Source organism: Ornithodoros turicata, chromosome 1, assembly GCF_037126465.1.
Source record: "Ornithodoros turicata isolate Travis chromosome 1, ASM3712646v1, whole genome shotgun sequence".
Lineage (NCBI taxonomy): Eukaryota > Metazoa > Arthropoda > Arachnida > Ixodida > Argasidae > Ornithodoros > Ornithodoros turicata.
This window is the reverse complement of record NC_088201.1, coordinates 66,178,694-66,194,741: the sequence shown is the minus strand read 5'-3', so window position 1 is coordinate 66,194,741 and position 16,048 is coordinate 66,178,694. Positions and strand designations below refer to the sequence as shown.

The following is a 16,048-nucleotide window of genomic DNA, read 5'->3' as shown; positions in this document are numbered from 1 at the left end:
GATCTGGCAAAAAAAGTTGCCACGAAACGACCACACGAATTCGCCATTAATGTGCTGCCCTCGACACAGTTCACATGGACGCGTGGTATGAAAAGAAACAGGTGTGAATTCGCGAGGTAAATCGTCGCTTCCAGTCCATCTATCTGTACACAAAGTGAATTTGTACGCCACTGATGTGCGAGCGGACTTCTTTCACAATCCACACGCCTTACTGGTACTTTACTCTGCAGACATGATAATCATATGTTGCATGACGTAACTATTTATTTTAACAGTTCGCTCGAATGTAGGCATCTCGCAGAGCTCGCCTCAGGTTCTTGCCAGTGTCCAACTTCGGAATGCTTTCCACGAATTCCACTCCTCCGTACAAGTGTTTATGCGGTGCAAGGTTCTCTGTGAAAAGAAAGAGAATAGCTTACACTGTTTCATGCGTGCAACTAGGAAGCACTGACAAGACCTCCGTGGCCAACAGTAGACAATAAACCTGTCGCCATAAAATCAATCCAAGTATATTGTGTGACTAATCCTTTGGCGGAAAGTACAACATGCAAAAGATTCGCCGACAAAAACTTAAAGCGTGCTTCGCTTGCATTACACCCATAGAAGCAATGCATAAGAAACGTATAATTTCATTTTGGCGGAAAACGTGGACTCTTTTCACTGGTTCCACACCGGATCCTGTTAGATCTATATACAAGAAATTATTCCGAAAGAGAATTATCCATATATCTATAAAGGCTTTTGTTCCCCCGGCGTTTGAAATCTTACACATTGTACTCAATGGGACAGAAGCAGAATTCGCGCTCCATCGTGATTTCACAGTCTTATAAATCAAAAGCTATCCGCTTTAGGTAATTTTCCACTGCAGTTTCACAATTAGAGGGACCATGTTTGAAACCTAAAATGAATGTCTTGGTTATCTAGCGAGCCAATATTGTTCCCGAGGGCACGAAAGTGCGACTAAACTGTGAGACATTACACTTAAAGAGGGCTTAGCTTAACGACACTTCGGCATGTAGGAAAGCCGACTGTGCGTTTGAGCATGTGTAAATGGGAGGAGGAATGAAACTCGAAAGGGAGGGGAATTATCAGAGTTCAGCGCGTATTCTCCTCTGATAACCAGCACCGCAAGACGGATTTGATAACATCTACAAAATAAAGGTGTACTCCCAAGCAGCACAATGTACTGAAAGTCGAGTGCAATTGGGGTGGACGGTATGTGTCTTATCAATGTTCCTAAGGGTACATTTATGCTGCAGCATCGCTGCTCGCTGCTCGCTGCAGCTTCAAGCACATCGCTGCTCGCATAACCGCTAGGGTGCGTTTACCCTGCAGATTGCTCAAGATGCTGCTCGCTTTCGCTATATCAGTCGCCTAGCAGCGTTCACTGTGGAAGGATGGAAACGAGGAAAAGTGGGAAGGAGGAAACCGACTTCATCACAACCAATCGCAGGTCGGATTTCAAGACGCCAGTCATCAATGATACCAGGAAGACAAACATGTTTACATTCCTAGGTGCAGCGAGCAGAGCGGCAAGCAGAGCGGCAAGCAGCGGCGAGGATAAGCGAGCAGCCAGGCTGCAGGGTAAATGCACCAACAGAGAGCTCTGTGTTTGACCTGTCATCGCGAGAAGTCAGGTAGTCCCCGGGCATGTTCAAACATGTTTGGCAGCATTGTTGTGGCGATGATCATGGCGTGCATCTTTGGCAAGCAGCGATGCTGCAGCATGAACGCGCCCACAGAGATACATGTGTTTGTTTCGTCATCGCCAAACAGCGATGTGCCATGTGCCAGCAGTGATGCTGCAGCATAAATGTACCCTTAGTTTCAAGAGTCGGTTCAAGGTCTTCCACCTACCCGTCCACCCATATTGCTCTCGACTTTCAGTATATTGTGCTGCCTGGGTTTTCACGGCCAAAGAGACTGAAGAACATTTCTGGTGACTTCTTTAAAACCAGAAAAGACAACGCTGCAGATACTGCGTTCCCCTGAGGTTCGCGTTTTGAGAAATCGAACACTCTCTTCTTCTTAGTATCAATTTCGTAACTCTTTCTGACACTGTACTTATGGGGGTAAAAAGATGTACAAAATTTCTTATGGCTGTAGTGTATCGTTATTGCCATGTGATCTGTCCGCCGATGATTCCCTTCTAATCTCTACCTTATCTGTGACCGTCGTGTTTTTTGCATGTATATAATGTATGCTTATTTTTATGTTTCACAATTTTTCTTAATTTTTCCTCGTAGCACCACGGGGAAGCTTGGTTGCCATCAGTATGAAATTTGAGGTGTACCTTAATGGCTGTGAGCTGGTATATTTTGTCTAACGACGTTATATACGTCTATTTAGGAGAAGCGAACATTTTTTCTGCGAAAGCAATTTTTCTTTTCTTCATGCGTACACTTGTCTCATGCGATACATAAGCATGCATCCATGCACTAAGCATGCGACAGCGTGCTTAAACTGTGCATGGCCGACCGTTGCGCCTGCGCTGTCGGTCAGCGTCATTCACGAACAAAATGTAAATGTCATCTAAGTGAGACAATAGGCCTCAATGTTCAACTCACTTAAGCACATCGAATACAACTAGGACCTGGCGCATATAATCGTGTTGTGTCAATGTTTTCTTGACGTCAAGCCGATCATGGCGTCGTACCTATGCAGAAACTTGACAATACATTGCCAGAAGCGCGCCTTTTGATCCTTCCTTTAAGCAAGTGCTCGCAGATATGCATCGTTCTGTGCAACTGCCTGCTTATTTTAGCGGCATGTTTTGCGCGTGAAATAGTGCACCCTCGGCGATTTTTGCAAACACTCGAGGTGACGTTGTACTTCGCCTTCGACAAAGCGATGTCAATAGTCTAAGATAACGTTGCCCCATTATTCCCAGCACCCTGTCGATATCCGATCATCCTTTTTTCTTTTCTTAGTGTACACCAGGGGCGTCGCACTCATTCGTGTCCGCGGGCCGCACTGAGCCATGGATGAACTACGCGGGTCGCATACGACTGCTTTGGGTTAGCCTGCTTCTGATATAGATGCTCGAATTCACTCGGGACATCCCTTGCGCCAGTAAGGTCAAATCAAATCACTCGGGACATCACCAAGCCTACCGGTCCGTTTCTGGTAGCTTTGAAGGCACTAACATTACAAATCGGCCATGTAGGGCTTGCTCAGAAATTTGGTAGGAATGTACTAGTAAAAATCGGATGCAGAGACAGGATTAGAGAGTCATAAGCCAAGATGTCGAAAGCAACACCAGAGGCAAACACGAAATGTCGAACTTTCAACTTTTTATCATATGATTAGAGGTTAAAATCACATTTCATAAGTTTCTGCGCAACACAGAACGAAGAAATCGTTTGATTGTGAATCGTTTTGATCAGGCAAACGGAAAGATTCCCTGATATCGCATTTGTGAGATTCCCTCATGATACCTGCGTATAAATAAGCGACGGTAACATGAACCGGTGCACCGTAGCAAATCAGCGCTGTTTTCAGAAACGCCCCGATCAAACGGCTTGTCTAATGTGAAGTAATCGTGACTTGTAATCCAGTGACTTGTAGGTTTAAATAAGTAATCCAGTGACTTGTACGTTTGCACAATACAGCAGTGAACTTGCTCGGCGAAAATATTAGATAAACTACAATGCGATTGTGATCGGCGGCATGTTTTGCGGCTGGGCTGTGTAACAGAAAACGGACTGAATGTGAACGGAGGAGCGGACACTGACAGCAGTGGATAATTTATGGCCTACCGTTTCGGGACGATTTCCCACTCTCGCTCCTCACTGTAACTCCGTGTATTGTAGTACATACGTGTATCAAGTTTCAGTTCTCTCCCTCTTTGTACAGTCTTTTCGCTTTGTAAATAAAGACAGTTCTAACCCAGACCCCAACTGGTGAAGACGCTGCTTACTTCTGTGCTTCGCGACATTTAACGAGGCTGCGAGTTTTGCAACAAGCTGTCCAGTTGTCGATGTGTAGCGCAAAGAGATCGTCATGATGTATACCGTTCATAAACAACTTGGTCTTGTAGCGACACCTGTCTGATTCCTTCATAGCTTTAAATTATTCGGGTATTGTGGAAGGAGACAGTTGAGAGCGGTGTAGCAGTGCAACACAGCCAATGTCGCACTTGCGGAAAGCATTCGCACGGCAGCGTTCAGTGTGTTTTGCCCACACCAACTCCGCGCATGCGCAGATGGCGCCTCTTGTTTGTAAACAGTAAAGTGGCCTATACATTTTGAACGAACGAAGAGATCACTTCTTTCCGTGCGCGTTTGTGCTGCTGTCGGGCAGTATTGCAAAACTTCAGGCGCGCTTTTTTTGAAACCGGGGAAAAGAAGAAATGAAAAGGAACTCAGAGGAGGTACATAATGACGGATAAGAGAATCGAACACCCCTTTCCCCCTCTACAACTCCGACAATTGACAGTTTTGCTATAGTCCCTGCAGTTAAAAGGATCACCAATTTTATTTCAATTAACGAGGAAACAAAAAATCGACTGAGTGTATCTCTGGACCCTTACTAACATTACGCACTAAGTCTCGTTCAAGTGTAATGCACCATGTTTATAAAAATGTTTGACTCATTTTAAATGAAACGCCCTGCAAAAATACCGAAAGTGTCGAAAGTACCGAAAGAAAGCATCGGAGGTAGGATGGCATTGAGAATGCCATTTGTACCACCGATACTCGTCTAAAAAGAAGTCTGGCATTTGAAAGCGATAGCAGAATCTCGGTGAAACAGGGGAAGGGGTGGAACACTTATACTGTGCTACATTTGAAAGCACCCAAGCAGCACAATGTACTGGAAGTCGAGTGCAATAGGGGTGGACGATATGTGTCTTATCAATGTTCTTTAGTTTCACGAGTCTTTTCAAGGCCTTCCACCTACCCGGCCACCCCTATTGCACTCAACTTTCGGTACATTGTGATGCTTGGGCAATGAAACAGTTTGAAGAATCCTTATCAAGCTCTTCACGCAGTGCCCGTTATCACCAATCAAAAGGAAGTGACCCGTGATAAGTGTTGGCTCTCTCCTGTCCTCCTCCCCAAGCAGCACAATGTACTGAAAGTCGGGTGCAATAGGGGTGGACGGGTAGGTGGAAGGCCTTGAACAGACTCGTGAAACTAAGACACATCCATCAGACTTGTGCCCGTTACTCGAAAAAAGTAATTGATTACCGTTACCGTTACTTCTGTGGAAAAAGTAATTGATTACCATTACCAATTACTCGACTTCAAATGTAATTGATTAACGAATAGAAAAGTAACGCGTTACTTCGGTCGTTACTCTGCATTCACGCAAATTATAACCGTCTTTGTGTGCCTCAGAAAAAAAAAAAAAAAGGTTCAACAGCGGAACACCTGAAATAACAAGCCAAACAAAAACACGTAGGGCAAGGAGATCTGTACGCCCGGGAAGACGTTGACCCGATTGTGGAAGAGCATTGCGTGGAACTTCCCCATGACTCACTAAACCTTCAAAGCTTCAGGTACCATCACACTGGCATAAGAAGAGATTAGGGAGAGAGACACTGAAATTCCAGAGCGTTATTACAATGACCTCCGCTTGCTATAGTAGAACAGCCCAACAAAGGCTGCTGGCACCAGGGGCTTGACTTGGGGCAGAACATCTGAAAGATAAGCTAATCTCTGCCGGAAAAGTAATCAATTACTGAGTAATCGATTACTCAGAAAAGTAATTGATTACTCGAAAAATTACTTTGACAGTAAAGTAACTGATTACTCGAAAAATTACTCAAAAAGGTAATTGATTACAAAAAACGCAATTACTAGTAACGCGTTACGCACAAGTCTGCATAAGACACATACCGTCCATCCCTGTTGCACTCGCCTTTCAGTACATTGTGCTGCTTGGGATCCTTCCTTTCGGGTTTCATGCCTCCTCTCACCTATACACGTGTACAAAGGTAAAGTTGTCTCACTTACACAACACGTGCTATTAGGCTAAGCGCACTTTAGGGAGACGTGTCCGCCAATATTGGGCATGATACGCAAAAAGTGAAAAATGCTAAGATGCGGGGAGAGAGTGAAGCGCTCAAAGTAGACACGGACGGACAGGAGACAGACCCCGTACCTGTGCAAATGGGGAGCTCTTCACAAAATTTTCAAGTGTTTCATGCTTCTTTGTCTATTAGGTGCCGATTTGATTAAAAAAAGAAAAGTATGGGTCCCTTTGGCGTATCTTATTCTGGATTGGGGTTGTGTTGTTAGTAAGGTTCTAAGTTAAATTAACCTCTAAGCTCGCAACCGAGCCATCTATGGGTTTTGGGGATTACTGTAACATGTTCATAAAAGAGTCGTCAACTACTTTATTTTAATATACGCGCGACTTTACTAATTATCTCTTGGTGCTTTATGTTTATATATGCTTTATATGTTGCATCATAGACGTTAATAAAGCGACACTAGAGAATGTGCAGATATGTCTTAGCTTTGCCTACGCGCATTTTACCTGCTACAATTCGTGATAGTTCCCCCTCTGTTACTTTTCCTGCTGCAGCTGGGTCCAAGACAAGGAACGCCCTCGGAGCTTCTCCATATTCTTTGTGTGGAACTCCTGCAACTGCTGCATCCTTGACAGCCCAGTGCTGAAGGAGCAGATCTTCCAGTTCAGCCGGCGCCACTTGCTGATCCATGCATTTGATGAGTGCTTTCATTCGATCCACTATATAAAAACTCCCTTGCTCGTCGTAGTAGCCGAGGTCCCCTACAAAACAAGGTTTCAGTCCAGCTCATCATGTGCACATGCTGCTCATGAAAACACTCAACACGTTGCAGTCGCTGTTGTAGAGGCGGAGATCTCGTTTAGAGAACCTAGAGGTCAACCCTGCATCTTGAAGCCGTTTCTTCGGTCTTTTGTCGTGCTGCCATACCTCAGTCGCCGTATCCTCTGGCGTATGACGTGCGACGATATGTAATGTATAATTAGTTCCCCGGAAAGCTAGCGGAATTTGAAAAACGTTCTATGTATAACGCGCGTCACGGAGGCGAAGATACCGCGCCAATAGTGCGGAGAAACTAACCTGTACATCGCCATCAGTGTCGAGAGTAGTCGAAGCCCGTACGTTGACTATTTCATTTCATTTTGTTTCATTTCCACCAATCAGGTGTAGGGTCACGGGCAAAACCCTTACAAAAAAAAAAAAAAAAAGCATATATTCGATATAGTACACAGCAATGTGGTTAGAGTGGGCTGAATTTCTATATAGGTTCTATATGTAGCCCTTATCTGTTTTCAACATAATTCCTTTGAGTATTTGGCGACCAGGATGTATAGAAATCTGGTAGACAAATCTAGATACATATTGTATAAACCGTGATTAGAAAATGTGTACACAGGTCTTTCTATTCCCTTTTGAGAAATTTGCTAGATCGGTAGAGAAATTGTTTCCAGGAATGTCCACAGAAATAATACACAGAAATACCACAGACCTTCGGCTACTTTCCTTTTTTATGTATATATACACACATATGGTGCGTCACGTAAGACTGACCAGAATTTTTTAAAAAAAGCTATGAGAACAGCATAGATGCCTTTGCAGATGAGTTCTACGGCCAGGCGGACACCCTCTGGAAGAGAGTATGTAACTACCAGGTGACTAATTACCTGAAATTCATTCATTAAATTTTAATTGGAGAATTTCAGGCATAAGCGATATAGCAGTTTGAGAGAATATCTTCGTTTAACACCATTCCACGTTTAAAAAATTCTAAAGCACGCACGTGCGTTAAAATACTCACCCCGAATTTTGGTATGCAAATGAGCCGAAATCGAAAAAGCGCTCCTGAGGATCGCATCACCCACACCGACGGAGGCTTATCAAGGCCGGAAAGCGGTTTATCTGGCCTGCTGAGCGGCGCCTACTCCAATTATTTCCACCGCTCCAAATCACGTGGCCCTCTGAAGTGGAATGAGTGCTGTACTCCCCGCGTTCCCGGTTGCCGGGGTTTCGGTTCATTTGCATATCAAAATTCGGGACTGGATATCTTCACGCACGTGCGCGTTTCGGGATGTTTTAAACGTGGAATGGCTGTCAACTCGGATGATCTCTCATTCTGATCTCCCGCTTTTGCCCGAAATCCCATAATTAAAGAGTTAATTAATGAATTTCAGGTACTTAGTCATCTTGTAGTTGTATACTTTCTTCGATGAGATGTCAGACTGGACGTAGAACTCAACTGCAAAAACGGCATCTATTTTGCTCTGCTAGTTTTTAAATAAAAATTATGTAACGAATAAAAATAAACACCCGGTATATGTATAGGGCGTTTTTTTATATACGTTACAGATTTTTAATGAAAAGTTATGAGATCGGCAGCGATGCCATTTTTGCAGTTGAGTTAATCGGCCAGGCAGACGTCCTCCCGCAGACAGTATGCAGCTTCTAGATTACTTATACCCAGAGGCGGAGAGTTTTCATTTTTTGGGGGGGGGGGGGGGGGGGGAAGAGCGCACCGCGAAGTAAGTACCCTAGCGGGGGGGGGGGGGGGCTTTGTTTATTAAGAAAAAAAAGAAAGGAAAGGTAAGTCAGATGGATGTCGGCTTGTTATTCCTAGAGTCACTAAATAAGCTACGCTTCAGAGTATCGACACTGAGTTCCAAGAGCGAGCATGCGCCATCTTGTTTCCGCCCCACGCTTCCCACGCACGCGCACTGCGCACTTTAACGCACGATGCCATCTATCGGGCGCAGGTGAAATGTTCCTTTCGTTTACAAGAAGCAGTTGACGGCCTTGACATCTTCGGGACGCTCTTGTGGACAACACATGGATTATCGCGCAACAATCATACACGTTTCTCTATGACACGGCGAGCATTATGTTAGTCGTTTTTGATCCTCACCTGGGGATGGTACAGGTGTGGTGCGGAAACAAGATGGCGCTCCTGTTCTCACTTGAACCTCAGTGTCGATACTCTGATGCGAAGCTTATTTAGTGACTCTAGTTATTCGAAAAAAAGTGAAAGGGGGAATACAAAAGAGGCAAAGAAAAAAGAAAGCAAAAGGAAACAAAAAGAAGGAAAGAAAAGTAAAAGAAAAATGAAGACCACAAAACTAAAGCTGAAGAATCACACACTCTGGCGGGACCCTATGATGTATGCAGAACTGGTATAGAAATAAGAGGAAGGAAGAACAGAAAAAAAAAGAAAAACAGAGAGAACGTAAACAGTGAACATGTGCACAACAGAAGGCATTACGCCTTTGAAAACTGAGTGCCGCTTCATGCGTCGAAGATGAGCTTCAAGTTGCGGAAAGAAAACAAAAACAAATGTATCGGGTGGTGCTATCGCAACTGCCCTTATCTGGGGTTGCATCTTCTGTTTTCTTTTAATGTTTTTCCAGGACGCAAGAGGCGATAGTATGCTCTTTCACGCTCTCAGATTGGGGGTGAAGGAAAGACGCGCCTCCGAAAATGCGCAATGAAAAAAAAAAAAAAGGCGTTCGTTCGCGAATTTTTTGCGGACGATCTATCGAGCGGATTTTTGTTCTGGAAACGGCTACGGTATCAGGTGACCGAAGGGACCAGATGTTCTCATTGAGGCAACTTCGTAGCTTTTATAATTAAATGGTTAATTACTGAAAATTAATTAGGACATTGCCTTAGGAGTGCGCTGGTGCCCTCCTTAGGAGTGCCCTTCAGCATATGCTATATTGCAACTGACTTCACATCGAAAAAAGTGATATATATATATATATATATATATATATATAATGAGGGAAAAAGCCATTCAAGAAATAAGTAAATGACGCCAGACGTGTTTGAAATTCAAACTTACAGACTAAGATGGCTTCTATGGGCTGCACGTAGAGAAACAGATACTCATGGAACGATGCGACAGCACCAGATTCACCAATTCACTGGCTTGCGCTGTGGCATTGAGGAGTGCTCAGTCACCCTCCCAGGTGCATATCGCTCGCTGAGTGACCCCTGGTTTGCCAATCCCGAACGATGCGCAGCTACCCAGGGCTGACGAGCCGCAAACACGGCGAAACACGTGTCCTCTGGTGCTGTCGCATCGTTCCATGAGTATCTGTTTCTCTACGTGCAGCCATAGAAGCCATCTTAGTCTGTAAGTTTGAATTTCAAACACGTCTAGCGTCATTTACTTATTTCTTTAATGGCTTTCCCCCTTCTTTATAATTCACTGGCTTGTGCTGTGGCATTGTGGAGTGCTCAGTCACCCTTCCAGGTGTATATCGCTCGCTGAGTGACCCCTGGTTTGCCAATCCCGAACGATGCGCAGCTACCCAGGGCTGACGAGCCGCAAACACGGCGAAACACGTGTCCTCTGGTGCTCTCGCATCGTTCCATGAGTATCTGTTTCTCTACGTGCAGCCATAGAAGCCATCTTAGTCTGTAAGTTTGAATTTCAAACACGTCTAGCGTCATTTACTCATTTCTTTAATGGCTTTTCCCCCTCTTTATAATTCACTGGCTTGCGCTGTGGCATTGAGGAGTGCTCAGTCACCCTCCCAGGTGTATATCGCTCGCTGAGTGACCCCTGGTTTGCCAATCCCGAACGATGCGCAGCTACCCAGGGCTGACGAGCCGCAAACACGGCGAAACACGTGTCCTCTAGTGCTGTCGCTTCGTTCCATGAGTATCTGTTTCTCTACGTGCTGCCATAGAAGCCATCTTAGTCTGTAAGTTTGAATTTCAAACACGTCTAGCGTCATTTACTTATTTCTTTAATGGCTTTCCCCCCTCTTTATATATATATATATATACAGGGTGTCCACGCTAAGTGTGAACAGATTTTTTAAAAATATATCAATCACTTTTTCCGAGATGAAATCAATTGCAATATAGCATATACTGAAGGGCACTCCCTAGGGGGGCATTAAGAGACTCCTAAGGCAATGTCTTAATTAACTTTCAATAATTAACTTTTTAATTATAAAAGCTACGAAGTTGCTCCAATGAGAACATCTGATCTCTTCGGTCACCAGATACCAAAGCCGTTTTCGGAACAAAAATCCGTTCGGTAGATCGTCCGCAAAAAATTCATGAAGGAACGTCATTTTTTCTTTATTTTATTCATTGCGCATCTCTAGAGACGCGTCTTTCCTTCGTCCCCAATACGAGAGGATGAAAGAGCACACTATCGCCTCTTGCGTCCTGGAAAAAGATTAAAAGAAAACGGAAAATGCAGCCCAAGATAAGGGCAGTCGCGATAGAGTCACCCGATAGATTTGTGTTTTTGTTTTGTTTCCGCAAGTTAAAGCTAATCTTCAACGCATGAGGCGGCACTGTGCTCTTTCACTCTCTCACACTGGGGGTAAAGGGAAGCCGCTTCTTTGAAGATGCGCAATAAACCAAATAAAGAAAAAAATGGCGTTCCTTCACGAATTTTTTGCGGACGGTCTACCGAACGGATTTTTGTTCTGAAAACGGTTTTGGTATCTGGTGACCGAAGAGATCAGATGTTCTCATTGGAGCAACTTCGTAGCTTTTATAATTAAAAAGTTAATTATAGAAAGTTAATTAAGACATTGCCTTAGGAGTCTGTTATTGCCCCCCTACGGAGTGCCCTTCAGCATATGCTATATTGCAATTGATTTCATCTCGGAAAAAGTGATTGATATATTTTTTAAAAAATCTGTTCACACTTAGCGTGGACACCCTGTATATATATAAAAGTGAAATAATAAGACGTGGACTACAGATTACAGGAACGTTAAAAAAACTAATTTATTTAATAGGCAATTTAACACATAGATTAAAAAAAGAATGGTCGACGTTTCGACAGTGCCACTGTCGAAACGTCGATCATTCTTTTTTAATCTACGTGTTAAATTGCCCATTAAATAAATTAGTTTTTTTAACGTTCCTGTAATCAGTAGTCCGCGTCTTATTACTTCACTTTTATTCAACTTCGTAGCCGTCTCATGTATTAACCTATTTGTCCTATATATATATATGTATATATATATATATAGATATGAAAAATCTGTTCGCATTCAGCTGGGGGGAATATATTTATTAGACGAAAAGGAAAAAAAACGGAGGAAAGGTCAGCCGGGACCCCTGTATAGTATCAACGCTTAAGAGGTCTGTACACAAAGTATTATATGTTTGAGCAGTGACAGGATGCTAGCTTTGAGTTTGGTTTCTACGACGGTGTATGAACCCCGTAGACTCACCTGTTTTCAGAAATCCTTCCGCGTCGTACAGGTCAGTAGCACCTTTAGGCATGTTCAGGTAACCCTGAACACATCCTGGTCCTTTCACCCGAAGTTCGCCGTGCTTGTAGGGGCCCAGCTTTTCACCGTTTTCCACATCCACCACCTACGATTCCATCACGTTACAACAATATTCAAAGCAGCCGAACACATTCTTGCATAACGTAAGAGGCGGGACTAGGAAAGAAAGGGACTATTTACGATGAAAGATGGAAGTCACTGAAAAGGTTAGCCAGCTGTAGGACTTGAACCCATATCTTCTGGATTACCGGTCCAGGATTAAGGGAGTCTGTCCATTAGGAGGAGCCTAAAAAGAGGCTTGACCTGTCAATCAAACTTAGGCGCATGTAATTGGTTACCGTTTTCAATGGGAGCTGCCATGACACCAAATTTTCTCCTGGATTGCCGGTCCAGGGCTCTACCAATTGAGCTAAGCTAACACGCCTGGGAGGTACCCGGGAGGTACTGGGTACCCGGGATATTTCGTGACAAAATATTTTCACAAACTACTTTAATTTCATACGGTGAGTATATATCCTCATGTACGCATCTGCAAAATCAGCTTCAACTTTCGCTCCGCCATCATTGTTTAAGTAAAAATGGAATGTTTCGTCGCTAACGTTAGGCGTAGTTAAGACCGTGATACCATGAAAATAGCAAGAAGGACGACCCTTATACGTAGGATTTTGCATTATATAGTTGCATTTTATTTATACATACATCTTTGCTCATTTTTGATTCGATCTACTTACATTACGTGATTTAAAACTTCATACCGGCAGTCGTCTGCTACGAAGAAGCGGTTGTACCGCTTTCCTGGCCAATCACTTCTGCCAGCAACCATTTCTGCAATTCTAAGCCTTCCCAACATGCCTCTCTCCATGCAGATGGCGTTGATAAAAGTGGGCGCAAAATCCGTCGTTTGGGTCTCTCACCAGTGATATCGATTTCAATCCAAATCAATCGAGTTTCTCCAAAATGGTGGCACCCAGTAAATAAGGGTGAGGTATAAGTATTGGATGGATGTGATAATAGACAACTGTATTTCGACCTGTGATTGGTTAGATACCTCGAAAAGTGGGTGGAGCCTCAGGTATAGGCAGGTCCCATTAATGGCCAGACTCCCTTTGGCATACACGGCACTGCCAGGCTCCAACAGCTCCCCATAGACCCATAGTTTGAGATAATTCACACAACACTGGACACACAACCAATGAAATTGCGACGTGGTGGATATTATGCACAACCAGTCGGCCAATCAAGAGCCTCAATGTCTGGCTGGCTTCTCGGCGGGCCCTGGCTACCATTGACTTCTACTGGATTTCAGGCCTGCCGCCGTTATTTGGTATTCAAATATAACTAATGAGATTTTTGGGTAAAATAAAGCTTTATTTGATACAAAGCACTGATTCAAAGATCTGATACATGGGTGCACTGTGCGTACAAAGCCCACTGCGTTGCTGACACACTGGGACAAAGTTCGAACATGAAGCAGAACGAACACACAGTTCAACTCTAATACCGAGCCAGTTTCATATGAGTGCGTACCATTTCATGATGAGCATCTTGATGATGATGATGCATCTATGCATACATTATAGCGAAGCGAATAGAATTTGTGTGGCACGTAATCCTGTCTTTGTTGACAGCCCTCAAAATCCAACGGCGCTCGAACTTGTTCTTCACGCTCCAACTCATGAAGCATTCCGATACCGCAGTTGATAGATTGTTCGTGGGATAATAGTTGTGTCCAGAAACAGCACAACACGCGTAGACTCACGCGCGAGTAAACCCGCGAACATATTTCTGCAAACTGTTCTGTTGATTGACACCACCGAACACAGGAGGACGACATGCCGGCCGTGCTATTTCGAAACTATGCTGAACCAGGCCTCCATAGCTCCCCGAATTCGCGTCAGTAGAAAAATAAAACACGTCATAGTCACGTGGTATTGCATCGTCAGGCATGATGACGGATGGCCATTGGCCGAAGGAGGTTGCGCGCTCCGGGATTGGTTGACAAAGTTTCGAAATATCTGACAGCTCACTTTTCGCGGGCAGTCTGGGCAGTCGGCCAGGCGGCCAGCTCCAAGCAAGGTCGCTCTGTCTCCGCGGCTCGCCGATGTCGGTTGACCGCAACGACCAAAGAGGAAGTGCAGTGGCGTATCTAGGGTGTGGCAGGTGTGGACAGGTGCCATGGGCGCAAGGTGAACAGGGGCGCCATTATGTGGTCGGGTGTGAATGTGCCAGGTCGTGCACTCAACCTGGCACATTCATAAATGATCTAAAGCACCCTCCATTGAAGAGGTTGTAGTGTGAAACCTAGTGCGGACCACACGAAAACGCATCCCCAAGGACATCATGTTAACCACGAGGTAGCTAAACTGGGCGCGTGACGTATTTGACGAGAACGGGGCACCGTGAGCAAACCGAACCAGCTCAGTGAGCGACTGTCACGGCCGAGACCAAAGCAGCCTAAACAAAAGGGAGATCCCAGTACCCTGTACGGTTACTCGAGACGCGACAACAGCATTTGGGGATGTTTAGGTAGCAAGCCGATCGCAGCAGTGGGACTTTGACAGAGATATCTGAACAAGAAAATGGACCCGACGAAAAGAGTTCGTATCGGGCGGACCAACAAGAGGGTCGACCTGAACCCGTGTGTCGGGCTAGGGAAGGTGTGAAGGTGTAGGGGCGATTTCGGCAAATTTTACACTTCCGATGTTGACGGCAACGAGCTGTACGAAGAAATTTTGGACTGCAGAATGTTGCTCGCGAGGCGCACAGAAAACAAAATATCGAGACCCGAAGAGCTTCTTGAATTTATTGTTCACTATAGAGATAAAAATGTCTTCCCGAACCTTCGGGTTGTGGTCCAGATAATGCTCACGATCGCGGTTTCAATTGCCAGCTGTGAGCGGTCATTTAGCAAGGTAAAGCTGATACTTTCATATTTAAGAGCATCAATGGGCCAGGACAGGCTTTCCGAGCTTGCTGTCCTAAGTGTTGAACGAGAAGAAACAGAAAAAATGATTTCAGTGACATTATCGACAAATTTGCAGCAGCAAAAGCCAGAAAGGCTATCATGTGACGTTAGTGGGCCGTCTGCATGTGTAGTAGTTCTGTGGATTTCATTAAAGTATTTACAAAACATGACCAACTGTGTCCTCGATATGTGCCTGAACAGGGGCGCAGACTCACTGGTGGGCGTGGGCGCAGGTAGCTCTGGATACGCCACTGAGGAAGTGTATTCGCGGGTTTGTTCGTGAGTTATAGTGACTCTGGTCATGTACTGATCTCCGATGAAGTGTCAACCTACGGACATTCTAGCCGGTTCGGAACTGGAATGCTTAGTGAGCTGACGCCTGAGGAACACTTTCGAGCGCTGTCGCATTTTCAAATACAGTGAATAAGAAGAGAGTGCTCTAACGACAAAAGTATTTCCCGTGACTGTGTGACCTTCGGTGCATCGCCAGTATGAGAAGAAGATGCTCATCTGTGAAACGCACGCACTCGTGGACTTCGCTCGCCTCCAGAAGTAGACTGTGTGTGTGCTGTGCAAGTTCGAACTGGGTTTGATTGCAGTCTATTCAACGAACGAAACGTCCTGTACGCACGGTGAATATATGAGTCAAACATTGGAGTCTATACGTTGCATCAATAAATATGTATTTACCCTATCAAAAATGTCTTAGTTATTTTGGAGGTGCCAGGTATGAAAACCAGTAGAAGTCCATGGTAGCCAGGGGCGGCCGAAAGCCGAGCCCAACGGAGAGGTTGCTGATTGGCTGTCTGCTAGGCATCGCGCAGTTTCATTGGTTGTATGTCCAGTGTT

General features: G+C 44.7%; 1 protein-coding gene across 1 annotated transcript in view; it reads right to left on the bottom strand.

The window, feature by feature from the left end:
* Nucleotides 1-249: 249 nt before the first annotated feature.
* The window catches only part of LOC135378346 (luciferin 4-monooxygenase-like), a 112,146-nt gene continuing 96,347 nt past the window's right edge, over nucleotides 250-16,048 (bottom strand). The window contains exons 8-10 of the mRNA XM_064611363.1: nucleotides 12,175-12,319; nucleotides 6,484-6,738; nucleotides 250-393 (exon numbers count right to left, since the gene is read on the bottom strand). Of these exons, the coding sequence (XP_064467433.1) occupies nucleotides 269-393; nucleotides 6,484-6,738; nucleotides 12,175-12,319 (525 nt within the window). The 3' untranslated portion in view covers nucleotides 250-268. The remainder of the gene's footprint in view (nucleotides 394-6,483; nucleotides 6,739-12,174; nucleotides 12,320-16,048) is intronic.